General features: G+C 46.9%; 2 protein-coding genes across 2 annotated transcripts in view; both read right to left on the reverse strand.

Annotated features, from left to right (window-relative positions):
• Positions 1-487: 487 nt before the first annotated feature.
• Positions 488-5,986, reverse strand: RNASEK (ribonuclease K). Its single transcript, XM_056569111.1, has 3 exons — positions 5,830-5,986; positions 1,127-1,209; positions 488-1,042 (listed from the first exon to the last, which is right to left on the reverse strand). Exons 1-3 carry the CDS (start codon positions 5,905-5,907, stop codon positions 898-900), a joined length of 306 nt encoding a protein of 101 aa, XP_056425086.1. The 5' UTR covers positions 5,908-5,986; the 3' UTR covers positions 488-897.
• Positions 5,987-17,294: 11,308 nt separating this feature from the next.
• LOC130367335 (proline-, glutamic acid- and leucine-rich protein 1-like) overlaps positions 17,295-26,989 on the reverse strand; it is a gene marked incomplete at its 5' end in the record, with an annotated part of 35,047 nt that continues 25,352 nt past the window's right edge. The window contains 5 exon segments of the mRNA XM_056569744.1: positions 17,295-17,856; positions 20,068-21,396; positions 21,479-21,685; positions 23,174-23,229; positions 26,972-26,984. Coding sequence (XP_056425719.1) covers positions 17,767-17,856; positions 20,068-21,396; positions 21,479-21,685; positions 23,174-23,229; positions 26,972-26,984 — 1,695 coding nt within the window.

Below are 26,989 nucleotides of genomic sequence, written 5' to 3' on the forward strand. Positions count from 1 at the left end.
GGGGATGTTCTGCAGCAGCACAGAGGATTTCAGATGATTCTTCTGATAGGAGGTGGGGATGTTCTGCAGCAGCACAGAGGATTTCAGATGATTCTGCTGAGGGGAGGTGGGGATGTTCTGCAGCAGCACAGAGGATTTCAGATGCTTCTGCTGCTATATTGGGGGGGGGGGATGTTCTGCAGCAGCACAGAGGATTTCAGATGATTATGCTGATATATGGGGGAGGGGGATGTTCTGCAGCAGCACAGAGGATTTCAGTGTAGGATTGCCCCGATCTTATCAGGGGTTCATGTAATTCTATGAAAGGGTCATTGCAGGGAGGTGAATGGCTACAAGTGGGAGGTCAGAAGGGGCCGCAGCAGCACAGAGGATTTCAGATGATTCTACTGATATATTGGGGGGGGGGGATGTTCTGCAGCAGCACAGAACATTTCAGGAGGATTATTGTTCCCCCTCTATAGATCAGCACTCGGCTTTGTACATCTCACACGACTCTCATCACTTTATTAAACATTTACATCTTGTATCTTAAATAACATCTCAGAAGAACAACAAGTAGAAGAAGAGGGGGGGGAGGGGGTCAGAAGAGACCAGGGAGAGGAGGGTCTGGGGGGCACTGAGGAGATGAATGGACGGGGGTCTCGGGAATGTGTGCAAGTCATATCCAAGGTATCGCCCTCCAGATCTAGGAGACCCCGAGGGCTGGAGATGTCGTCTCATGGTCTCCACATAAGAGTGAAGCGCCGGTGGGTGGAGCTTCACCACCATGGATGATGGGAGTCCTGGTCCTGGTGGTCCACATGGGGGCAGAAGAAGACACTAGGGGAAGCTTCATCCATCTGTGCCTCATTACACAGTCCTCATGGTGTCGGGGGAGGGGTCAGGGCGGACGCTCGCTCAGCGGACCATGTACTCTTTCCTCTTGTTCATCCGCACCTGGCAGAAGGAGAAGCCCCCCAGGAGGACGTAGATGGCGGCGGCGATGAAGCAGTTGTAGGAGACCTGCTCGTATAGGCCGTACAGCTTGGTGGGAGGCTTGGGGCTGCGGGAGAGAAGGAGACGGGTCAGCGGCAGCTCGGACCCTGGGAGCATGCGCGTTTGGGGGGGGGGGGGGTACACAACTCACTCATCAAACAGGTCGGCCTCCACGAACGGGACGTCTTCTATCAGGACCGCGGAATGGACGTTGAAGAAGATTCCAAGAAGAACCTGGAACATCAAAGAAGAGAAGAAGATGACGTCTACAATGGTGGTCTCCATACTGTGAACCTTTATCTGTTGCAAAACTACAACTCCCAGCATGCCCGGACAGCCTTCGGCTGTCCGGGCCTGCTGGGAGTTGTAGTTTTGCAACAGCTGGACGTGCATAGTTTGGAGAACGCTGATTTAGGGTCTAACATGGCACCAGAGGGCGCCACTGCTCAATAGGGTTCATCCAAATCCCTAAAAAAAAAAAAAAATGACTAGGAGCCCCCATTCAGCATTACATGGCGATTCTGTCCCTTAGCGCCCCCTGTAGGGCACATTTAACCCCTTCATAAAACAATCAAGTGCCTGCAGTCATCTCTTTGGTTTGATATATAAACATGCCAGAAATATAAATAAAATTATTCAGAGATAGAGAAAAAAAAAAATTATATAAATTAATTTTTATTATATTACAGTAGAATCTCCCAATATCGGGGAAAGAAAAAGTGTCCCCTATTGAGAGGTGTCCCCTATTGAGAGGTGTCCCCTATAGAGAAAAAAAAGGCTCAAAAACGTCTGAATACCGTCCTGTACTCACTCCAGAGTGTAATTACCTATAAAACATGATAAAAAGCCATATTACAGTACAATCTCCCAGTGTTGTTTAATCTCCCCTTATCCCTCCCCGTATCATTTCATCCCCCCCCCCCCCCGTTATACCCTGTGCAACATTTCCCCCCCCCCCTTACCCCCTGTGCCGCATCATTTCCCCTTAATCCCCCTGTGCCATTTCACCCCCCCACCCCCCTTTATTATGCACAGGGGGGGAATAAAATGGCACGGGGGGGGGGGGAATCAAGAGGAAATGATGTGGCACAGGGAGTAATAAAGGGGGGATGATTTAGCACAGGGAGAATAAAGTGGCACGGGGGGGGGGGGAATCAGGGAAGGAGGGGGGGGTTAATGATGTTGTCGGCGGACTTACAGACACAGGAGACCACTGTTTAAACATCGATCTTCTGCAGGGGGTGCAGCGGGGGCCTGGGCTCCTTACTGGGGTATTGGCTGTACCCCCTGATGGTGGCCCTGTGTACAAGGTAGGGCCGGAACATAAGCCTGGATGCCCCCTATTGGGAGTGTTTTGTCCCCCCCTATTGGGAATGTCCCCTATTCGCAGGGTGTAAATACATTAAGTCTTATTGGACTCTGCAGTATTGGGAGGTGTCCCCTAAGGGAGATTTCACTGTAGATGTATATACTTTTTTTTTTTTTTTTTTTTTTTTTTTAAGGGGGGGGGGGGGGGGGGGGTACAAGGTCACCCACTTGCTCTGGGAGTATATAGTCCTGGCTGGTTTGTGCCGGTGCAGGGTTTACATGTACACACAGGGTGTTCTGCTTACTGTACACACCGCTCTGCTGCTCCTGTATACAGTCAACACTGCAGCACGTATCCCTGTATACTGTATAGAGAAGTGTTTCCCCCAACCAGGGTGCCTCCAGCTGTTGCAAAGCTACCTACAACTCCCAGCATGCCCGGAGACGCACTGGTTACTGTATTACTGTTTTGTATTGTAATACAAAGTCACAGAACAAGACTACAGCACCCCCTAGTGTAAGAATTATGAGAAGTTTTTAAGTTTGCTTTTTTTTTTAAATGTATTTTATATTATTATTTTTATTTTCTTCCTTACTGCAACATCTCTGCTTGCCTTCAGTGTATGGAAACCAGATTCCCATCTAGAGCCGACTGGGATACAATAGTGTTCAGTGCTGACAGATCGTTACAATGTGCCAGCCCTTAGGCTGTTGGGGCATGCTGGGAGTTGTAGTTTTGCAACAGGTTAGGCCAGTAGTCTCCAAACTGTGGACCTCCAGCTGTTGCCAAACTACAACTCCCAGCATGACCGGACAGCCAACGGCTGTCCGGTCATGCTGGGAGTTGCAGTTTGGCAACAGCTGGAGGCCCACAGTTTGAAGACCATTGGTTAGGGGGGACGGGTCTTATAGACTTATAGCCCCTCCTTATTTTGCACCCCGAAAATGCAGTTTTTCTGGCACATATTAGTACAGTCTTTTTTCTCATTGGCCTTTTATCCCCTCATTATGGGGTAACGTTTCCTAAGACGTCGAGCCAGAATATTTACGGCAAGCATCAACTCATCAGTCGGCACTAGGACCGCTCGGAAACGCTCCATCTCCATAGACGGCAATACATTTCTAAGCGGATTCCCCCGAAAGAACCGACACATCTATCCTTTCTGCAGAGGTCTGGAATTTGAACTTCTGCACCAGATATTTGCACCGCGTGCACGGTGCTGCTGAAACCCATGGAAATTAATGGAATTTTTTTTCCACCGGATTCTGCTCAGAAATTCCACTGTGTGAATGAAGCCTTAATAGTCATGTGATTCTCTCATCATGTGACTCAAGGATTTCTATAAAAAGAATTGGGGGGGGGGGGGGGGACACTGTCCTGTGCCCCTCACATATAATGCCCCCCCCCCCCGTCCTGTGCCCCTCACATATAATGCCCCCCCCCGTCCTGTGCCCCTCACATATAATGCCCCCCCCGTCCTGTGCCCCTCACATATAATGCCCCCCCCCCGTCCTGTGCCCCTCACATATAATGCCCCCCCCCCGTCCTGTGCCCCTCACATATAATGCCCCCCCCCCTGTCCTGTGCCCCTCACATATAATGCCCCCCCCCCTGTCCTGTGCCCCTCACATATAATGCCCCCCCCCCTGTCCTGTGCCCCTCACATATAATGCCCCCCCCGGTCCTGTGCCCCTCACATATAATGCCCCCCCCTGTCCTGTGCCCCTCACATATAATGCCCCCCCCTGTCCTGTGCCCCTCACATATAATGCCCCCCCGGTCCTGTGCCCCTCACATATAATGCCCCCCGGTCCTGTGCCCCTCACATATAATGCCCCCCCCCCGTCCTGTGCCCCTCACATATAATGCCCCCCCCCCGTCCTGTGCCCCTCACATATAATGCCCCCCCCCCCGTCCTGTGCCCCTCACATATAATGCCCCCCCCCCTGTCCTGTGCCCCTCACATATAATGCCCCCCCGGTCCTGTGCCCCTCACATATAATGCCCCCCTGCCCTGTGCCCCTCACATATAATGCCCCCGTCCTGTGCCCCTCACATATAATGCCCCCCGTCCTGTGCCCCTCACATATAATGCCCCCCGTCCTGTGCCCCTCACATATAATGCCCCCCGGTCCTGTGCCCCTCACATATAATGCCCCCCGGTCCTGTGCCCCTCACATATAATGCCCCCCGGTCCTGTGCCCCTCACATATAATGCCCCCCCGGTCCTGTGCCCCTCACATATAATGCCCCCCCCTGTCCTGTGCCCCTCACATATAATGCCCCCCCCTGTCCTGTGCCCCTCACATATAATGCCCCCCCCGGTCCTGTGCCCCTCACATATAATGCCCCCCCGGTCCTGTGCCCATCACATATAATGCCCCCCCCCTGTCCTGTGCCCCTCACATATAATTTGCCCATCCATACCGCGCCCGAGCAGTGGTCCCCTTTCTCACCCGCTGCAGTATGATAGAGCTGCGGGGACGTGATCTCCGGGTGCCGGCGCAGTGATGTCATCACACCAGCCTGCCATGGATGTCGTCCCCGCAGCTCTCACTCCCACTGCAAGAATGGAAGAGTGTGTGAGAAAGGTGAAAGAATGGTGGAGCGGGACATCTGTCGGCTGTCAGGGAGGGGACGGGGGCAATTGCTCCATTACCCCACCCCTGGATCCTCCACTGCTTCAGGGCTGGGACTGAAGTCCCGCGATTTGTGCGCGCGCCTTGTTTTGTCGTGAGGAGCTGGACGCATTATCGCCATGTTAGAGGCCGATACGATAACTTTCAAAATCGGGAATATCGGCCGATCCCATAATCGGTCAATCCTTATGTGAATGCTCCCTGGTGGGCTAGTGGGGTGAATCGCTGCCCCCAAAATAAAAAAAAGCCCTCATAGGGTCTGTAGATGGAAAAATAAGAGACTTATAGCTATTAGAGAGCAAAGAAGAAAATAAAAAATAAAAAAATAATAGTGCAAAAACTAAGTAAATTATCTAATAAAGACCTTATTTACACTATTTGGGGTAAAATAATTTTGCGTACCAGGATAAGTGGATTTTGCTCCATTTTAATCCCTTGAACAAGTAGTTTTTTTTATTATTAAATAAAAAATATATAATATTTAAATATATTAAAATATTTCCCATAATCCTTTGGGAAAAAAAACAAAAAAACCCAACTATAATTTTGGGGAACGACATAACATCACATGACCCCTCGTACTGAAAAAGAGAAGTAGGTGGGAATGGACAGCGCAATGACAGAAGCAATAAAAGGGTTAACCAACCTGGGCTATAATTTAACCCCTTACTGACCTGACCCATCTTATCACCTTTCCCTAATAGTCATATATAATTATTAAAGGGGAACTCCTAATAAAAGACATCACGTGACCAATAAGAGAAGGTCAAATTGGAGTATAAAGAGGTCATGTCGCCCCCTTGTGCTTGGAGATGACAGGGTGTCACCCTCAGACGCAATGTATGAACGTGAGCCTATAACCGCACGAATAACGCAGCGACAGGGTAGGGCACCGTGCACACTCACCAGCATGATGACGCCCCACACGCTCAGCACGATCCCGCAGGCGGCCAGCTTGGGCCCGCAGCACAGCAGAGACACCATGACCGACACCGAGCTACGATCTCCTACGACTATCCCGGGGCCCCGGTCAGCTGACTGACGCTGCGACCGCGAGCCGCGCTCTTATTGGCCGACAACGCGGAAGAAGGCGTGGCTACAGAGACGGGGAAAAAAAAAAGTCTACAGGAAGAGGGAGGGGACAATCCGCGCTGTCGTTTCTCACATGACTGCGAGTGTCACGTGATTACGGCAGAGTACATATAGAGCGGTGTGTTCTCCGTCCTGTTACAAAACTACAGCTCGGCTGTCGGGGCATGATGGGAGTTGTAGTTCTGCAACAGTCAAGGGAACGCTAGACCATAGGTCATAAACATGCACGCGCGGATTAGTAGTGCATGCGTGAATACTGTGGCTTTAACCCCTTAAGGACGCAGAGTTTTTCCATTTTTGCATTTTCATTTTTTCCTCATCACCTTCTAAAAGTCATAACCTTTTCAATTTTGCACCTAAAAATCCATATTATGGCTTATTTTTTGCGCCAATTCTACTTTGCAGTGACTTTAGTCATTTTACCAAAAAATCCACAGAGAAACGGAAAAAAAGTCATTGTGCGACAAAATTGACGAAAATTTTTTATTTTGTAACTTTCAGGGGCTTTCGTTTCTACGCAGTAAATTTTTCGGTAAAAATGACACCTTCTCTTTATTCTGTAGGTCCATACGGTTAAAATGATCCCCTACTTATATAGGTTGGATTTTGTCGGACTTCTGGAAAAAATCATAACTACATGCAGGAAAATTTATACGTTTAAAATTGTCATCTTCTGACCCCTACAACTTTTTATTTTTCCATGTATGGGGCGGTATGAGGGCTCGTTTGTTGCGCCGTCTTCTGAAGTTTTTAGCGGTACCATTTTTGTATTGATCGGACTTATTCATTTTTTCATGATATAAAAAGTGACCAAAATACCCTATTTTGGACTTTGGAATTTTTTTGCGTGTACGCCATTGACCATGACATTTAATTAATGATACATTTTTATAGTTCGGACATTTCCGCACGCGGTGATACCACATACGTTTATTTTTATTTACACAGTTTTTTTTATGGGAAAAGGGGGATGATTCAAACTTTTATTAGGGAAGGGGTTAAATGACCTTTATTAACTTTTTTTTTTTACACTTTTTTTTTGCAGTATTATAGGTCCCATAGGGGACTATAACACTGCACACACTGATCTTATACACTGTTCACTGCAAAGCCATAGGTTTGCATTGATCAGTGTTATAGGCGATTGTTTGCTCCAAGCCTAAGCTACAGGCTTGAGCAATCAATTGCCAATCGGACGCAACTGAGACAGGTAAGGAGACGTCCGCTCGTGTGCTAGCTGATCGGGACATCGCAAATTTTATCGCAATGGTCCCGATCAGCCTGACTGAGCTGCCGGGAAGCTTTTACTTTCATTTTAGACGCGGCGATCAACTTTGATCGCCGCGTCTAAAGGATTAATAGCGCTCGGCCCAACGATCAGTACCGCACGCTATTAGCCCAGAGTCCCGGCTATCATTAGCCGCCGGGACCAACCCGGTGTGACGCGGGGTCACGGCAGGACCCCGCGTTGTATACTGGGACTGGGCGCAGGGAGTACAGGTACGCCCTGCGTCCTTAAGAGGTTAAAAGGCCAATTTTATTTTTACGTTTTCGTTTTTTTACTCTTTTATAATTCCATCCACAGACTAGTATTAGGGCTTGTTTTTTGCGTGATCAGTTGTCCTTTGTAATGACATCACTAATTTTACCATAAAATGTATGGCGCAACCAAAAAAAATACTATTTTTGTGGGGAAATTTAAAAAAAAACAGCAATTTTGGAAGGTTTTGTTTTCACGCCGTACAATTTACAATAAAAATGATATGTGTTCTTTATTCTGTGGGTCAATATGATTAAAATGATACCCACAATTACATACTTTTCTATTATTGTACCATTTAAAAAAAATCTCAAACTTTAACCAAATTAGTACGTTTAAAATCCCTCTATTTTGCTGACCTACAACTTTCTCATTTTTCCGTATAAGCAGCGGTATGAGGGCTAATTTTTTGCGCTGTGATCTGTACTTTTTATTGATACCACATTTGCATATGTGAAACTTTTAAATCACTTTTTATAAATAATTAAAAAAAAAATTGGAATAAAATGTGACAAAAAGGCAGCAATTTTTGACTTTTTTTAAAAATGTTTACGCCGTTCACCGTACGGGATCATTAACATTATATTTTGATAGTTTGGACATTTACGCACACAGCGATACCAAATATGTTTATTAATAAAAAAAAATTTACGCCTTTTAGGGGAAAAAATTAGAAAAAGGGATGATTATGTAAATCGTCCATTTTTCTCATTTTACCCCCAAAAAGCGTAAAAAAAATAAATTAATAAACATATGTGGTATCGCTGTGTGCGTAAAATGTCAAAACTATCATAATATAATGGGGGAGGGGATTTTTCTAATTTTTTACCTATTTTTTTAATGCTTTTTTTTATATCCGTATGGGGACTATTTACTGCAATCATTTAATTGCTAATACTGTTCAGTGTTATGTATAGGGCATAGCACTGATCAGTGTTATCGGAGATCTTCTGCTCTGGTCTGCTCGATCTCAGACCAGAGCAGAAGACCCCTGGAGATGGACGGAGGCAGGTGAGGGGACCTCTGTCCGCCATATTAGATGATCAGATCCCGCGGGCGATCTGATCATCCAATATAACACCCGCATTGCCGTGATCTCTATTGATCACTGCATCTGAGGGGTTAATGGCGGACATCAGCGCTATCAGATCGCTTCTTTATTTTTTGTTTTTTTTTTTACTCTTCCTCTACACAGGCTTTGATAAATCTTCCCCCCAAAATCGGAAGCAGATCATGTACATGAACGGCGGAACCGGCTTGGAATTGCATTGTTGTGTTTCCCAACCTGTGGGCCTCCAGCTGTTGCAAAACTACAACTCCTTCGACTGTCCAGGCATGCTGGAAGTTGTGGTTTTGCAACAGCTGCAGGAACCCTGGTTGGGAAACACTGATTTTTGAAGACGGTGCATGTCTGTGTGGTCCTACTCAGTCACTTAGAGATTAGTGCAGAGGTCTCCAACCTGCGGACCTCCAGATGTTGCAAAACTACAACTCCCAGCATGCCCGGACAGCCGTTGGCTGTCCGGGCATGCTGGGAGTTGTAATTTTGCAACATCTGGAGGTCCGCAGGTTGGAGACTACTGCTGTAGGGTGTATGGGCCCTAAGGGTATATTCACACATACATAATCCACCACAGAAAAGATTCGGGACCCGTCAAAGAGACCAATCGTTCATTTTTAAGGCACATTTCTGCCCAAGCTGCATTGCCGTCTATGGAGCCATGGTGCCTACCGCAGCGGGGCACACTGTGTAGTGAGGTGACACCAGTGTGGGAACTCACCAAACATTTCCACTCAAGGGCTGGTCCTGCAGGACTCCTGCTAATGGGAACAGTGTTCCTGCTGTGGAAAAAAAAAAGTGCAGGAACTCAGTTCCCACGTGTTCCTGCAGGACTTGAGCACTGGGGTGACACCATAGCGGGAATTAATCCAGCCACCCCCTCACTGTATCTGCCTCCGCCATGTGCAGTACAGTAGAATTATGGAGCCGCTGGACCACCATTCACTGTCATAGGCTGCAGCCACTTCAGCTCTACAGCCTATGAGCCGCTACAACGCGATCCCCGACAGGCCGGCGCAGTGATATGATGTCATCACGCCGGCTCTGGGATCCCGGCCCTGCGGCTCATAGGCTGCAGAGCTGAAGAGAAGAGAGGAGCTGCTGCATACATCGCAGGAACCTGGACCAGGTAAGTATTACCCATTTTAGGTTCTTCTGTATGGCCATAATTAACCTGTTAAAGGGGTACTCCTGTGGAATTTTTTTTTTTTTAAATCAACGGGTGCCAGAAAGTTACACAGATTTGTAAATTACTTCTGTTAAAAAATCTTAATCCTTCCAGTACTTATTAGCTGCTGAATACTACAAAAGAAATGGTTTTCTTTTTGGAACATAGAGCTCTCTGCTGACTTCATGAGCACAGTGCTCTCTGCTGACACCTCCGTCCATTTTAGGAACTGTCCAGAACAGCATATGTTTGCTATGGGGATTTTCTCCTACTCTGGACAGTTCTTAAAATGGACAGAGGTGTCAGCAGAGAGCACTGTGGTCATGATGTCAGCAGAGAGCTCTGTGTTCCAAAAAGAAAAGAATTTCCTCTGTAGTATTCAGCAGCTAATAAGTACGGGAAGAATTAAGATTTTTTTAATAGAAGTAATTTACAAATCTGTTCAACTTTCTGGCACCAGTCGATTTAACAAAAAAAATATTTCCACCAGAGTACCCCTTTAAGGACGAAAGGAATACAGGTTCGCCCTTGCGTCCTGGTACTTAAGGACCAATGGCATACCTGTACGCCCTGAATCCTTAAGCGGCTTTGAAGCAAGTGCAGGGGCTCCGCTCGCTTCAGTGCAGTGAGTGTCGGCTGCTGCCCGGCATTTAACCCTTTAGACGCCATGATCAATGCCGATTGCGGCATCTAAAAAGTGGAAGATGCCAGCAGCTTAGTGGAGCTCTCGGAACACGATTACGTCACACGAGCCAAAATGGCGGAGGAGGCTCCCATTACCTGCCGCACAATCGCCGATACAATGATGTAGCCTGCCCTAGCCAAGCTATATCAGTGGACAACCGACCACACTGTATAATGCTATGCCATAGGTATAGCATTATACAGTAAATGCAATCTAATCATTACATATAAAAGTCCCCTATGGGGACTTGAAAAGTGTAAAAAATAAAAAATAAAAAAAGTTTCTAAAATTATTTAAACCCCCCCCCCCTCTCCTAATAAAAAATGAAACCCCCCTTAATTTTCCCATTTTACAAAAAAAAACAAAAACAAATATTTGGTATCACCGCGTGCGTCAATGTCCAGACAATTAAAATATGTTAATGTGGCTGCTTGGTTAATGGCGTAAACGTAAAAAAAAAAAAAAATCAAAGACACACAAAAAATAAGCCTCATACATCCCTGATCCCTGTATACAGAAAAATAAAAAAGACAATAATAGAAACACGTAAATTGTGTATAATTTAAATCCCATTGACCTACATAATAAAGATAATGTATCATTTTTACCATAAAGTGCACTGCGTAAAAACCAAACCCCTCAAAAGTTGCAAAATTGCAGTTTTCTTATAAATTTCTGCCCACAAATAATATTTTTTTGGGTTGCGCCGTACATTTTATGGTAAAATGAAAGATGCCAGTACAAAGTACAGTTGTTTGCGCAAAAAACAAGCCCTCATATGGGTCAGTAGGGAAAAATAAAAGAGTTTTGGATTTTAAAAGAGAAGGAAAAAACAAAAATGTAAAAATAAAAATTGGCCCGATCCTAAAGGCCAAAATGGACTTGGTCCTTAAGGGGTTAAAAGCGTACGCCGCTGCTCAGCGTTTGGAACAAAGGGGGAAGATTTATCAAAACCTGTCCAGAGGAAAAGTTGTCCAGTTGCCCATAGCAACCAATCGGATTGCAGCGATCTGATTGGTTGCTATGGGCAACTGGTCAACATTTCCTCTGGACAGGTTGTGATAAATCTCCCCCAAAATGTTCCGAACACTTAGAGCCGGAAGCTTGTGACATCATAACCCCGCCCCTTATGACATCACACCCCGCCCCTCAATGCAAGTCTATGGGAGGGGACGTGACAGCCTTCGCGCCCCACTCCCATAGACTTGCATTAAGGGGGCGGGGCATGACATCATGAGGGGGCAGGGCTATGACGTCACGAGCTCCCGGCGCCAGCTCTAAGCATTCGGAACATTTTGTTTCAATCGCTGAGCAGTGGAGTATCCCTTTAATATATTAGTGGGGGGGATTCTTAATATATTTGGGGGCATTATAATATATGGGTAGGAACTATAAATATATTGAGGGGTATTCTAAATATATTAAGGGGGCATTGTTAATATATCAGGAAATATTATTATATATCAGGGGGCATTAAAGGAGAACTCCCGTTTATAAAAACTTATCTACTATCCTAAGTAGAGATGAGCGAACTTACAGTAAATTCGATTGGTCACAAACTTCTCGGCTCAGCAGTTGATGACTTTTCCTGCATAAATTAGTTCAGCCTTCAGGTGCTCCGGTGGCTGGAAAAGGTGGATACAGTCCTAGGAAAGAGTCTCCTAGGACTGTATCCACCTTTTCCAGCCCACCGGAGCACCTGAAAGCTGAACTAATTTATGCAGGAAAAGTCATCAACTGCCGAGCCGAGAAGTTCGTGACGAGTCGAATTTACTTTAAGTTCGCTCATCTCTAATCCTAAGGATAGAGGGTAAGTGTCAGATCAGGGGGGGGGGGGGGGGTTTGACTGCTGGGTTTGAGTGGACACATGCACATTTGTGTCCTGCTGGAGGTCATTTTGCAGGGCTCTGGCAGTGCTCCTCCTGCTCCTCCTTGCACAATGGCGGAGGTAGCGGTCCTGCTGCTGGGTTGTTACCCTCCTACAGCCTCCTCCCTGTCTCCTGATGTACTGGCCTGTCTCCTGGTAGCGCCTCCATGCTCTGGACACTACGCTAACAGACAAAGCAAACCTTCTTGCCACAGCTCGCATTGATGTACCATCCTGGATGAGCTGCACTACCTGAGCCACTTGTGTGGGTTGTAGACTCCGTCTCATACTACCACTAGAGTGAAAGCACCGCCAGCATTCAAAAGTGACCAAATCATCAGCCAGGAAGCATAGGAAATGAGACGTGGTCTGTGGTCACCACCTGCAGAACCACTCCTTTATTGGGGGTGTCTTGCTAATTGCCTATAATTTCCACCTGTTGTCTGTTCCATGTGAAATTGATTGTCAGTGTTCTTCCTGAGTGGACAGTGGGATCTCACAGACGTGTCAGTGACTTGGAGTTACATTGTGTTGTGTAAGTGTTCCCTTTATTTTATTTAATCAGTGTATATCAGGGGCATCATTACTGCATGGGGCACTGTGAGGCCGAGGTATTATGGTGAGGATAGTAGTAGTTATATCATTATGGGACACTTATGGAGTATACTGTGCAGGGACTAGTCACATTTGGGAGAAGTCATCAGGGTCATCTGAAGAAATGGATAAAGAAATGAAAATGAGACTAATCATAGATATCACTTGAGAGTCACCACGGGATATATATCTGTGTTGTACTCGTATCTACCTCTGTAGGGTTGTCATATGGGGTAATATTGGTTTCATAGTAGATACAGTGTATATGGTCAGGATGTGGAGGGGTTATTATATAGTGCTGTTAGTAAGTACATGGCTGTGTTACACTATATATATATATATATATATATAATGGCAGGGCTGACATCTATCGATAGCAGTGTCAGGGGGTATAAACAGGCAGCTTTATAGTGACACTGTACAGTTACATAGGGGTGTGTGTATATATAACACACACACACACACACACGTGAATGTTGGCACTCCCGAAATTTTTCAAGAAAATTAAGTATTTACCACAGAAAAGGATTGCAATAAAACATGTTTTGCTCTACACGTTTATTCCCTTTGTGTGTATTGGAACCAAACCAAAAAAGGGAGGACAAAAAGCTAACATGAGCAACATTATCAAGAAGTTTGCAACCCATGACACTGTAGCTAATCTCCCTGGATGTGGGCGGAAGAGAAAAATTGATGAAAGATGTCAACACAGGATAGTCCGGATTGTGGATAAGCAGCCTCAAACAAGTTCCAAAGATATTCAAGCTGTCCTGCAGGCTCCGGGGGCATCAGTGTCAGCGCAAACTATCCGTCCACATTTAAATGAAACACTATGGAGGAGACACAGGAGGACCCCACTGCTGACACAGAGACAAAAAAGCAAGCCTATATTTTACCAAAATGAACTTGAGTAACCAAAATCTTTCTGGGAAAACGTCTTGTGGACAGATGAGACCAAGATAGAGCTTTTTGGTAAAGAAGGCCTAAAAAGAAAAGAACACAGTACCTACAGTGAAATATGGTGGAGGTCAGTGATGTTTTGGGTTGTTTTGCTGCCTCTGGCACTGGGGGCCTTGAATGTGTACAAGACATCATGAAATCTGAGGATTACCAATGGATTTTGGGTCGCACTTTACAGCCCAGTGTCAGAAAGCTGGGTTTGTGTTCGAGATCTTGGGTCTTCCAGCAGGACAATGACCCCAAACATACGTCAAAAAGCCCCAGAAATGGTTGACAACAAAGAGCTGGAGAGTTCTGAAGTGGCAGCAATGAGTCCAGATCTAAATCCCATTGATCACCTGTGGAGAGATCTTAAAATTGCTGTTGGGAAAAGGCGCCTTCCAATAAGAGATACCTGGAGCAGTTTGTAAAGGAAGAGTGGTCCAACATTCCGGCTGAGAGGTGTAAGAAGCTTATTGATGGTTATAGGAAGCCACTGATTTCAGTTATATTTATTTTTTTTAAAGGGTGTGCAACCAAATATTAAGTTAAGGGTGCCGATAATTTTGTCCAGACCATTTTTGGAGTTTGGTGACATTGTGTCCAATTTTCTTTTTTTCCTCCCTTATTTTGTTTAGTTCCAATACACACAAAGGGAATAAACATGTGTATAGAAAACATGTGTTACTGCAATCCTTTTCTGTGAGGAATACTCCATTTTCTAGAAAGATTTCAGGGGTGTGAACATTTACGGCCATGACTGTATATATGTATTTTTTTGGGCGGGGGTGGGGGCAGTTGGGACATGCCTTGAGACTCATGCAGAGGCCTTTGAGGCAACATATGTAGGAAAATCACATAAACCTTAAAGCCACCGCAGTTTCCTCGAATGTCTTGCAGTCAGTACCAAGCAGTTACTTATGGGGACCGCAGCAAGTGCCACCAACAATAGTGACGACATGGGTTCAGAATTTCTCCTCATGGAAACTCTGCAGTGTGGACAGGCCCCAAGGACAGAATATCAGCCGGGAAAAATTCTGGGTCGACATTCTGTATGGAGGATGAAGGCAATTGTATCAGATGCTGTCAGGAGCACTTGGCATCCGCCATCAACGGCAATGCAGTTCCAAGAAAGCGCCATTGAAAGAGTGAACGGCGCCATGAAAAATCATTATACACCATGCTGACCCCATGTCCAACACTGAATGTGTCTAAAGAGGACAACGAGCATTAGAACTGGAACAACGAAATATGGCGGCATGGTCTGATGGATCACATGAATCATCATGTAGACGGCCGGGTGCATGTCACTTACCTGGAGAAGAGATGGTAGCAGGATGCATTATGGGAAGAAGACAAACCGGCGGGGATGGTCTGATGGACAACATTCTGCTGGAGACCTTGTGTCCTGGCCTCATGTGGAGGTTACTATGACATGTACCACCTACCTAACCACTGTACACACCAACTCCCTCCTTCATGGCAGCGGCCTCTTTCAGCAGGACAATGGCCCCCAACCCGACTTCATGGCAGTGGCCTCTTTCAGCAGGACAATGGCCCCCAACCCGACTTCATGACAGTGACCTCTTTCAGTAGGACAATGGCCCCCAATTCCCTCCTTCATGGCAGCGGCCTCGTTCAGCAGAACAATGGCCCCCAACTCCCTCCTTCATGGCAGCGGCCTCTTTCAGTAGGACAATGGCCCCCAACTCCCTCCTTCATGGCAGTGGCCTCTTTCAGTAGGACAATGGCCCCCAACCCAACTTCATGGCAGCAGCCTCTTTCAGCAGGACAATGGCCCCCAACCCGACTTCATGGCAGCGGCCTCTTTCAGTAGGACAATGGCCCCCAACCCGACTTCATGGCAGCGGCCTCTTTCAGTAGGACAATGGCCCCCAACCCCTGACTTCATAAAGTGATCAGGGTGGTGACTTGGCCTCCAAATTCCAGATCTCAATCCATTTGGAGGCTGCACTACACGACTTAGTCCTGGTTCACAACACGATTTTACCATCGGATTAACACACAGTAAGATCGGACATAATCTGATCACCTAAAATCGTATACAATCGTATTGAAAAAAATTGTTTAGTATCCGATTTAAAAATCGTATCAAAAAACCGTACAGCTGTAAATTTCATAAATGTTTTCACTAAAAAATAAAAATCTGATCATGTTTGGAAAATTATATGTATGTAAAGGGCAATAAAGTTTATTTAAAAGGGGTAGTCCACCGCTCAGCATTTGCAACAAACTGTTCCGAACGCTGGAGCGGGCGCCTGGAGCTCGTGATGTCATAGCCCCACCCCCTCATGTCACGCCCCACCCCCTCAATGCAAGTCTACACTGTGTGAACATAGCCTGATGCAGCCGTTTCTGCAGCAAACGCACGTAGGCTAGGTTAAAGTAAGTCCCAGCTATACCTCACAGGTGCCAACATATACTGTGGCATATGGCAGCTATCCCTATTTATTTCAATGGCCCAAACATGACCAGCTAGCGAGTACGTACAGGCCACTTTCTTGCTATATTCATACTTACTGGGACCTCTCCCAGAATGCTTGTGTGTCATAATTCACATGGTCTCCAGGAGGGCGTGTGGATAGCATTACTTAAAGGGGTACCCAGAGCATAGGGGGATAACACACTGCAGCGTTCTCAAACACGTAAGCCTGGGGATTCCATGTTTGTAAACTCACATCATGCCCCCTCCATTCATATCTATGGGAGGGGCGTGAAGGATAGTACGAGCTGTCACGTCTTCACCCATAGACATGAATGGAGGGGGCGTGACAGTGTTGGTTGCCCATCATCCAGCACGGAGCAGAGTTTGCTCCGTGCACCGTTTGACCGTGGTGCCTCGCCTCCGGCGAGGCACCACGGTCATACGGTGCACGGAGCAAACTGTCGCAGGAGTCGTATCAACAGCGCCCCCCACCCCGGAATCAGACATCTTATCCCCTCCTTTGGATAGGGGATAAGGTGTATTAGGACTGAGTACCCCTTTAGGAAATTCTTTTCCACCCTGCTATCCATAACCATGCCACCGAGAGACCATGTGGCTTATGACATTGTCTTTGGCAGCATGGAATCCTGGGAAAGGTCAGAGACAACGGTAAAATAAAAACACTTGCACTGCAGCACTTGAAAACGGGACAAACACCGCACAAAAGGTAATAGAAGCTTATTACACAAAGTATAATAACTTGTATCTAGGGCTCGAATGCTGAAGAAAAAATAAAAATCCTAAAATTCCCCTTTAACATTCGCTCAATGTGAAGCTTCTTTATGAACACAATTTGTTTTTCTCCGCTCTGGTGAAATTCCGGATTATCAGATATACATTCTGGATAACCAGATACAGGATGAAAATAAATTCAAGATCTGGGTCGCAACCTTCAACAACTGAAACAGGAAACGCAGCCACATCCCAGATTTTATTGCCAAAAAGAACAAAAAATAAAAAATCTGTCGTGTGTGTGAAACAAAACAAAAACGAAGAAACCTTTGACGCATCCATATAACTAAGTGCAGACGTCCATCACCTGCCAGCAGCCATCCCCTCCCCCCAAAATATCAATACCCGCCGTGCCCAGAATTTACATACGGAGCCGCAACGAAAAAACCAGATGGGGTGATAAAAGTTTAAAAAATAAAAAAATAAAAACTACAAAGCTTCAGGTATGGCAGAACTACAACTCCCATCAAGCCCTGAGCTGGGATTTGTTGTTTTACCACAGGTGGAGCTGGGAGTAGTTTAAACAAAGAGGAGGGGGGTGCAGGGGACAGACCATCATCCATAGATGGTGGGCACTTAAATATTTAAAGGAAAAAAAACAAAAAATAAAAAAAAAACAGGTCAAGGGTAGCAGTGAGCAGGGTGAGGGAGGCAGTGATGTCACGTGACCAGGGGTGTGGGGTCTTTGTCATCATCTGGCGGGCAGTCAATGAAGTCCGCCAACATGGATTCTGCATCACGGAGGTCGTCCTGGAGCCAACAGAAAAACAGAACGTGAGATTGTTGATAACAGAGGACAATAGCTTGTATTAATCTACTAAGAGGCTAATGTGTGGGAGCACTAGGTGGCACGCAATGTTGTAGGGGGAGCACTAGGTGGCACGCAATGTTGTCGGGGGAGCACTAGGTGGCATGCAATGTTGTCGGGGGAGCACTAGGTGGCATGCAATGTTGTAGAGGGAGCACTAGGTGGCATGCAATGTTGTAGGGGGATCACTAGGTGGTATGCAATGTTGTCGGGGGATCACTAGGTGGCATGCAATGTTGTCGGGGGAGCACTAGGTGGCATGCAATGTTGTAGGGGGAGCACTAGGTGGCATGCAATGTTGTAGGGGGAGCACTAGGTGGCATGCAATGTTGTCGGGGGATCACTAGGTGGCATGCAATGTTGTCGGGGGAGCACTAGGTGGCATGCAATGTTGTAGGGGGAGCACTAGGTGGCATGCAATGTTGTAGGGGGAGCACTAGGTGGCATGCAATGTTGTAAGGGGAGCACTAGGTGGTATGCAATGTTGTAGGGGGAGCACTAGGTGGCATGCAATGTTGTAGGGGGAGCACTAGGAGGCACGCAATGTTGTCGGGGGATCACTAGGTGGCATGCAATGTTGTAGGGGGAGCACTAGGTGGCACGCAATGTTGTAGGGGGAGCACTAGGTGGCATGCAATGTTGTCGGGGGAGCACTAGGTGGCATGCAATGTTGTAGGGGGAGCACTAGATGGTATGCAATGTTGTAGGCAGAGCACTAGGAGGCACGCAATGTTGTCGGGGGATCACTAGGTGGCATGCAATGTTGTCGGGGGATCACTAGGTGGCATGCAATGTTGTCGGGGGATCACTAGGTGGCATGCAATGTTGTAGGGGGAGCACTAGGTGGCACGCAATGTTGTCGGGGGATCACTAGGTGGCACGCAATGTTGTCGGGGGAGCACTAGGTGGCACGCAATGTTGTAGGGGGAGCACTAGGTGGCACGCAATGTTGTAGGGGGAGCACTAGGTGGCATGCAATGTTGTAGGGGGATCACTAGGTGGTATGCAATGTTGTAGGGGGAGCACTAGGTGGCATGCAATGTTGTAGGGGGATCACTAGGTGGTATGCAATGTTGTCGGGGGAGCACTAGGTGGTATGCAATGTTGTAGGGGGAGCACTAGGTGGTATGCAATGTTGTAGGGGGAGCACTAGGTGGCATGCAATGTTGTAGGGGGAGCACTAGGTGGTATGCAATGTTGTAGGGGGATCACTAGGTGGCATGCAATGTTGTAGGGGGAGCACTAGGTGGCATGCAATGTTGTAGGGGGAGCACTAGGTGGCATGCAATGTTGTAGGGGGAGCACTAGGTGGCATGCAATGTTGTAGGGGGAGCACTAGGTGGTATGCAATGTTGTAGGGGGATCACTAGGTGGCATGCAATGTTGTAGGGGGAGCACTAGGTGGCATGCAATGTTGTAGGGGGAGCACTAGGTGGCATGCAATGTTGTAGGGGGAGCACTAGGTGGCATGCAATGTTGTAGGGGGAGCACTAGGTGGCATGCAATGTTGTAGGGGGAGCACTAGGTGGCATGCAATGTTGTAGGGGGAGCACTAGGTGGCATGCGATGTTGTAGGGGGAGCACTAGGTGGCATGCAATGTTGTAGGGGGAGCACTAGGTGGTATGCAATGTTGTAGGGGGAGCACTAGGTGGCATGCAATGTTGTAGGGGGAGCACTAGGTGGCATGCAATGTTGTAGGGGGAGAACTAGGTGGTATGCAATGTTGTAGGGGGAGAACTAGGTGGCATGCAATGTTGTAGGGGGAGCACTAGGTGGCATGCAATGTTGTAGGGGGAGAACTAGGTGGTTGTGTGGGGAGAGAATCAGCAATATAATCACTCAAAATCAAGACAATTCATGGAAAGTAAAAGCTGTAAGAAAGGACACTCGTGACTGACTTATTGGCTATGGATGTCTCCTTTCAGATTCAATGTGAAGTAGCCTAAACTTGTCTGATATTTCTTAGCCATGGCGGCCACTGTTAGCGGGTGAAAACTGCCAAAATCCCCCCCGCACTTGGGTCTGACTTAAGGGCTCCAATCACTATATATAAAGTGTAACCAGGTCACTGTCTACTCCACGAGGAGGGAGATAATGGAGCAATATATAAAGGTCCCTCTCTATATCCCATAGGACTAGTATGTGCACTCACCTCCGTCTCCTCTATGGCATTATCCTCCTCCTCCTCTTCCCCCACCAGGACCAGTGGCTTCTGCTTCTTCTCCTCCTCCTCCTCCTCCTCTACCTCTCTGATCGGCTCTTCCTCCACAGCAGGGGGTTCGGCCTCCGGGATGGGTTCACTCTCTGTGATGTCAGGCACTACAGTCTCCTCCTCCTCCTCGTCCTCCCGTATGGGGGCGGCAGCCTGAGGTGGAGACAGTATTGGGGGAGGCGACGGGCTGGAGGTGACTTCATTTTCAGAGACCCTGTCCTGACCACCCTCCCCTGTCAGCTCTCGCTCTTCACTCTCCACCAGCATGAGAAGGTCAGTGTCTCCACCATCATCCTGGACGGGGGAGAGACGCGGGGGGCCCTCATCTGCCTCCGCATTGTGCAGCACGGGTTGGACTAGTTCTTGCATGGAGTCCATGGAGGGAGCCATCTGCATATCCTCCGCAATTAACCCATCCTCTTCTCCTTCATCCTCTTCCCCCTCAGCATCCAGGTCTTCCTCCTCATCCTCCTCCTCCTCTGTCATTCCTTCATCATCTTCAAAGTCTTCTTCCTCGTCCTCCAGTCCTTCCAAGTCTTCCTCCTCCTCCTCCTCGTCATAGTATTCCTCTTCCTCATCATCGTCATACATGCCTTCTTCATCTTCATCCTCCTCCTCCTCCTCCTCTTCATCAGTGCTATTAATGTTGATGACCATATCACCCTCGGATGGGGCAGAGGCCTGTGGTGGTGGTGGCGGAGGTAGTTCTGCAGGAACTGGCATCTGAGCAGGAGAAGGACCGGGGCAGACCGGCAGTGGTGGTACTGCCGCCGCTGCGGTAGGTGATGGCACAACAGGCTGGGCAGGGACTTCGGGTGTGGAGGTCTCTTCAGTAGGGGGTTTGGCGGAGGGTGGGGAAGGTTCAGATTTTGGGGCAGGCTTCTGTAGGAGACCTTCAGGAACGATCACTATGCTGTCATCGGAATCGCTCTCCAGGGAAATCTCCACATCAGACGTTTCTTCCTTCTCATAGTGGATGAAGATGGGACGTGGGGTCTTCCCACCAAAAGTCTCGTGCGGCGATGGAACCAATGGGGCAGCTGGAGGCTCTGTGGGTTGTGGAGGGAGCGGGGTCCTGACGGGAAGATGATTTACAGGTAAAGGGGCAGGAAATGTCAGCGGGGGAGCCGGGGGTCGCTGGGCTGGTACATCTGCTTGAATAGGAGGTCGAGGACCCGCCTGCTGTGGAAGCGGGCGCTGGAGGCTGGGCACACGTGGGTGAATTAAGACCCTGCAGATAGCAAGTGCCTCAGCACAAAACATGGACACCTGCAATAAAACAGGCAAATGCTGAGGAAGAACCCTACAAACAGCAGCTCCTCTCCCACATCGGTCACGGCAGCCGTCCTACCTGCAAGTTCTCCTCCGTCAGCCCCAATCTGAAGATCCTGACTGCACAGTGCAGCGGTGGAGGGAGCCGAGGGCTGGGGGTCAACGTCAGGGACAGAAGCAACCGATACAGCTGTTTCCGACACTCACTGTTGGCGTAGGGACCGACCCATTGTTCTGGACCTTGCTGGAGACGAAGCAGAAGAGGAATGGACAGCTCTTGGAGTCGCTGTAGAGATCAAATAGGATGATAAGAGAAAGATCTGGTATAGATGGATCCTGACCTTAATCATTAAGGGTGGGAGAACCTATGAGAAATACCAGTATGACCACCAGGTGGCACTAGTCTGAAAACAAGCAGAGGCCCTGACCCCATCCTGCCTACACAACAAAGTTGTTTCAATGCATCAGAGTAGCCTTAAGAGCTCCGAAAGCACTTGTTTGGACAATCAAGCTCTATTTGTGAGATATATATATATATATATCCTAATAGAGAGATATATACACACACATATATATATATATATATATATATATATATATATATATATATATATTATATATATATATATATATATATGTGTATATATCTCTCTATTAGGATGACAGTAGAGCAGTGTTTCCCAACCAGGGTGCCTTCAGGTGTTACAAAACTACAACTCCCAGAATGCCTGGACAGCCAAAGGCTGTCCAGGCATGCTGGGAGTTGTAGTTTTGCAACATCTGGAGGAACCCTGGTTGGGAAACACTGCAGTAGAGAGATCTATGTTGTTTCAGGGCTTACCTCTAGTATGATACATTGTAACAAAACCAACAAATGTGTGAGCAGGTCAGGGTGGGTTTTTAGTAGAGAAGTCCAGATATCGGTGTTATCAGCGCCGATACATATACACATACACATACATACATACATACATACATATATATATATATATATATATATATATATATATATATCTATCCCTCGCACCTTCCCTAAGCTAAGGACCATTGTTTGTTTAGTCACCCAGAGTGGTGCAGGACCTGCTCGGAGATGATGTAATTTAATTGCAGAGCAGGTCCTGCACCACCCTGGCTTACTGGAAAAGGTCCTGCAACACAGCAAAGGATGTAGAGGCCTCAGGGTGGGAGCATCTTTTACATAATTGGAGGGGGATTTCATAACCTACATATCTTCTGGGGGCTTCTTCCTAATAGGAGGGGAATCTCCTACCCAACTATTGTAGTCTTCTACCTAATAGGGGGCACATCTTAGTTAGGAGTGTCTATGAGGGCCTCATGTATGACTGTCTAGAGCCACCTCTGCCGTCACATGACGTTTAAAGGAGTTCTGTGGCGCAGGAACACTTATCCCCTATCCAAAGGATCACAGGAGGCCAACCACTGGGACCCCCGCTATCTCCTGTACGGGACCCCGGCAGTCCCCTGAAGGGGGGTGTGTTGACCTCTGCACGAAGCGGCGGCTGATACACATCTATATAGGAGCGCTCTCAAATAGAGATACATAGAGTGGGCGTGCCAGCCTTTGAGTAGGGGTAAGTGTTCCTGCGTCGCAGCAGTAATCAGTATCAGTAGTTGTTACCAGTAAGTACTTGAAAAGTGTCCGTACTCTGTATTGGCAAAGGTATCAGGACATCTCAAATTTTCAGCATCCTAAAACTTACGTACACAGCTGACCCTATAATCTAAAGATCGGAGGTCACAGAAATGCACTCACCCGATGAGTTTCCTCCTTGATCAGTGACCCTCCATAGAGAATAATGGAGCACAGAACTAGGAAAGAAAGAAACAGAGGTTAGAAACATGGCGTCCGCAAGTGCCAGCACCATCAAGTCAAAGCCACTGACCAGCGATTTTTCACTTCAAGGCGGCGTTTCCCAACCAGGGTGCCTCCAGCTGTTGCAATACTACAACTCCCAGAATGCCCGAACAAGCCTTTGGCTTTTCTTGCAATGCCTGGAGTTGTACTTTTGCAACAGCAGCAGGCACCCTAGTTGGGAAAAACACTGCTTTCAAATAGTCTGATCTGATTGACAGTCGAGGAGTCCTCATGCTTCCATCACTATTGGTCACGTTCGCAGCAGGTCTAAGGACCGAGACCCGATGCGATCTAAACATTTTACCTTTCTGGACAACATGTCAAAAGTTTTTACATCCGACAGTAACACTTTAACCCCTTAAAGCGCAACTGTCATGAATTTGTACCCCCCATAAACTAATCGCAGGGTAACAAAGTTCTTTATGATTACTCCCCCGATATACCTTTTACTGCTTTCTAGCAGCTTTTATCAGGCTAAAAAAATGCTTTATAAGACAGTCAGCAGCAGTCGGATAGGAATAACTATGGCCCGCGGCCGCTACACCTATCCCCTGTATGTCATCGCTAGGACCGCTGTGTGATTGGTCCCAGCACATAGGCCCCTTTATTATCCTTACCTGTGGCGGCGAACATACAAATGTTTAAGTAAAACAAGTGCCCGTTCTACTATTCTCCTATTAGGTTACAGTGCCGTCACAGCGGGTTAGTTTGCTTAGCAAGCGAAGAGCACTACGCTGTGCACTGGGGCTGGGAGTGAGTGCTTGCTATGAAAACTAGCCGCCTGCAGGCGGCTAGTTTTCATAGCAAGCACTCACTCCCAGCCCCAGTGCACAGCGTAGTGCTCTTCGCTTGCTAAGTAAAGATGAGTGAACTTACAGTAAATTCGATTCGTCACGAACTTCTTGGCTCGGCAGTTGCTGACTTTTCCTGCATAAATTAGTTCAGCTTTCCGGTTCTCCGGTGGGCTGGAAAAGGTGGATACAGTCCTAGGAAAGAGTCTCCTGGGACTGTATCCACTTTTTCCAGCCCACCGGAGCACCTGAAAGCTGAACTAATTTATGCAGGAAAAGGCAGCAACCGCCGAGCCGAGAAGTTCGTGACGAATCGAATTTACTGTAAGTTCGCTCATCCCTATTGCTAAGCAAGCTAACCCGCTGTGACGGCACTGTAACCTAATAGGAGAATAGAAGAACGGGCACTGTAAACTGATATAGAACGGGCACTGTAAACTGATATAGAACGGGCACTGTAAACTGATATAGAACGGGCACTGTAAACTGATAGAACGGGCACTGTAAACTGATAGAACGGGCACTGTAAACTGATAGAACGGGCACTGTAAACTGATAGAACTTGCACTTGTTTTACTTTTTTTTACATTTGTATGTTCGCCGCCACAGATAAGGATAATAAAGGGGCCTATGTGCTGGGACTAATCACACAGCGGTCCTAGCGATGACATACAGGAGATAGGCATAGCGGGCGTGGGCCATTGCCATGCCTATCCGACTGTTGCTGACTGTCTTATAAAGCATTTTTTAAAAGCTGCTAGAAAGCAGTAAAAGGTATATCGGGGGAGTAATCATAAAGAACTTTGTTACCCTGCGATTAGTTTATGGGGGTACAAATTCATGACAGTTGCGCTTTAAAGAGTACCTCTCATCAAAAAAAAAATATATTTAATAGTTGAATATCTGTAGATTAATGTTCTAATTGGGTTCTATAAAAAAAAACTGTACGCTTTTGTGTGTTTAAACTTTTGTCCACTAGGGGTCTCCCTAGGAATCTTATTTTTTTAGTGATTTCGGACTAAAACCGGCCTGGCGGCTGAGTCCGAAATCTCATACTCAGCACAGCTCCCCGCCTGTCAATTAGACAGGCGAGAGTGAGCGCTGTGTGCGCATCACTGCAGGCCAGCGGCGCTGACAAGGAGAGACGGCACCTGCTGGCTGAGAGTCAGTTGAGCGCAGCTCTGCAAGATTTCCCCCCATATATGTTATGTATATATGCATACGGCATAGAGGAAGAAGGGCGGAAGCCGCCCGGCGAGGCCTCAGATGACGTCGCGCCTGCCGGGCCCCGCCCACTTCCTCCCTTCTCAGACGCTCCTCTCTGAGCTACCGAAGATGAACATAAAAAGGTAATTTTAAGTGGTTTTTAATTCAAATAAACGCTAGGGATAGATAGAGTTAGAGACAGGGACAGATGGGGAGGGGGATTAGGGAAAGTTTAGTTGATAACAGGTACTCTCTTTAAAGGTCTCAGCCCATTTTGGCCTTAAGGACTCCGCAAATTTTATTTCTACGTTTTCGTTTTTTCCTCCTCGCCTTCTAAAAATATTTCCATCCACAGACTAGTATGAGGACTTGTTTTTTGAGTGACCAGTTTTCCTTTGTAATGACATCACTCATTATACCATAAAATGTATGGCGCAACCAAAAGAAAAAACTATTTGTGTGAAAACCGCAATTTTGCAAGGTTTTGTTTTCACGCCGTACAATTTATGGTAAAAATAACGTGTGCTTTATTCTGTGGGTCAATACGATTAAAATTATACCCATGGTTACATACTTTTCTATTATACCGCTTTAAAAAAAATAAAAAATATCCCAAACTTTTTAACCAAGAAGTACGTTTAAAATCGCTCTATTTTGCTGACCTATAACTTTTTAATTTTTCCGTATAAGCGGCGGTATGAGGGATCATTTTTGGTGCCGTGATCTGTACTTATTAATTATGCCAAATTTGCATATATAAAACTTTGAATACATTTTTTATCAATTTTTTGGGGGAATAAGATTGTGGACTTTTTTCTTTAACGTCCACGCCATTCACTATACGGGATCATTAGCATTATATTTTAATAGTTTGAATATTTACCCACACAGAGCGATACCAAATATGTTTATAATTTTATTTTTTTTTTTAACACTTTGAGGGTAAAATGGGAAAAAGGGACAATTTACATTTCTATTGGGGGAGGGGATTTTTCAATTTTTTATTTTATTTTTACACTTTAATAGTCCCCATAGGGGACTATTTATAGCAATCATTTAATTGCTAATACCGTTCAGTGCTATGCATAGGGCATAGCACTGATCAGTGATCTTCTGCTTTGGTCTCCTTGATCTCAGACCAGAGCAGAAGATCCCTGGAGACGGCCGGAGGCAGGTGAGGGGACCGCCGGCCGCCATGCTGGGAGATCCGGTCATCCATTTTTGCGACCGCACTGCCGTGATCTGTATTGATAATGGCATTTGAGGGGTTAATGGCACACATCAGCGCGATCGCTGATGTGCGCTGTTACTGGCGGGTCCCTGGTTGCTGATAGCTGCTGTGCATGACCCGAGCATCGGTCTGATGCTCGCGGTTACGTACAGGATGTAAATGTACGTCCTGGTGCGTTAAGTACCATCTCACCAGGACGTATAGTTTACATCCTGCGTCGTTAAAGTCCAGAAAATCCAGACGTTGAAGTTACGTAGTTAGTACGGGTTTTCTACGCCATAGAACAGCGTTTCCCAACAAGGGTGCCTCCAGCTGTTTCGAAACTACAACTCTTGGCATGCTGGGAGTTGTCGTTTTGAAACATCTGTAGGCACCCTGGTTGGGAAACACTGCCATAGATCCTCCTTTGGTATCAAAGGGATCTAGGAATCTGCTGTCAGCCATGGCTGGGTTGCCCCAGAACCTTACCCCGTAGAGCTGCCGTAC

This window comes from Hyla sarda, chromosome 4, assembly GCF_029499605.1.
Source record: "Hyla sarda isolate aHylSar1 chromosome 4, aHylSar1.hap1, whole genome shotgun sequence".
NCBI lineage: Eukaryota > Metazoa > Chordata > Amphibia > Anura > Hylidae > Hyla > Hyla sarda.

What these genes read in the sequence shown, in the direction of transcription:
- RNASEK (XM_056569111.1), bottom strand. Translation starts at nt 5,907, where the DNA reads ATGGTGTCTCTGCTGTGCTGCGGGCCCAAGCTGGCCGCCTGCGGGATC. An exon ending in TGTGGGGCGTCATCATGCTG is followed by an intron (nt 1,210 to 5,829) that starts GTGAGTGTGCAC and finishes TTGATGTTCCAG; the next exon opens with GTTCTTCTTGGAATCTTCTT. An exon ending in GAGGCCGACCTGTTTGATGA is followed by an intron (nt 1,043 to 1,126) that starts GTGAGTTGTGTA and finishes TCTCTCCCGCAG; the next exon opens with CCCCAAGCCTCCCACCAAGC.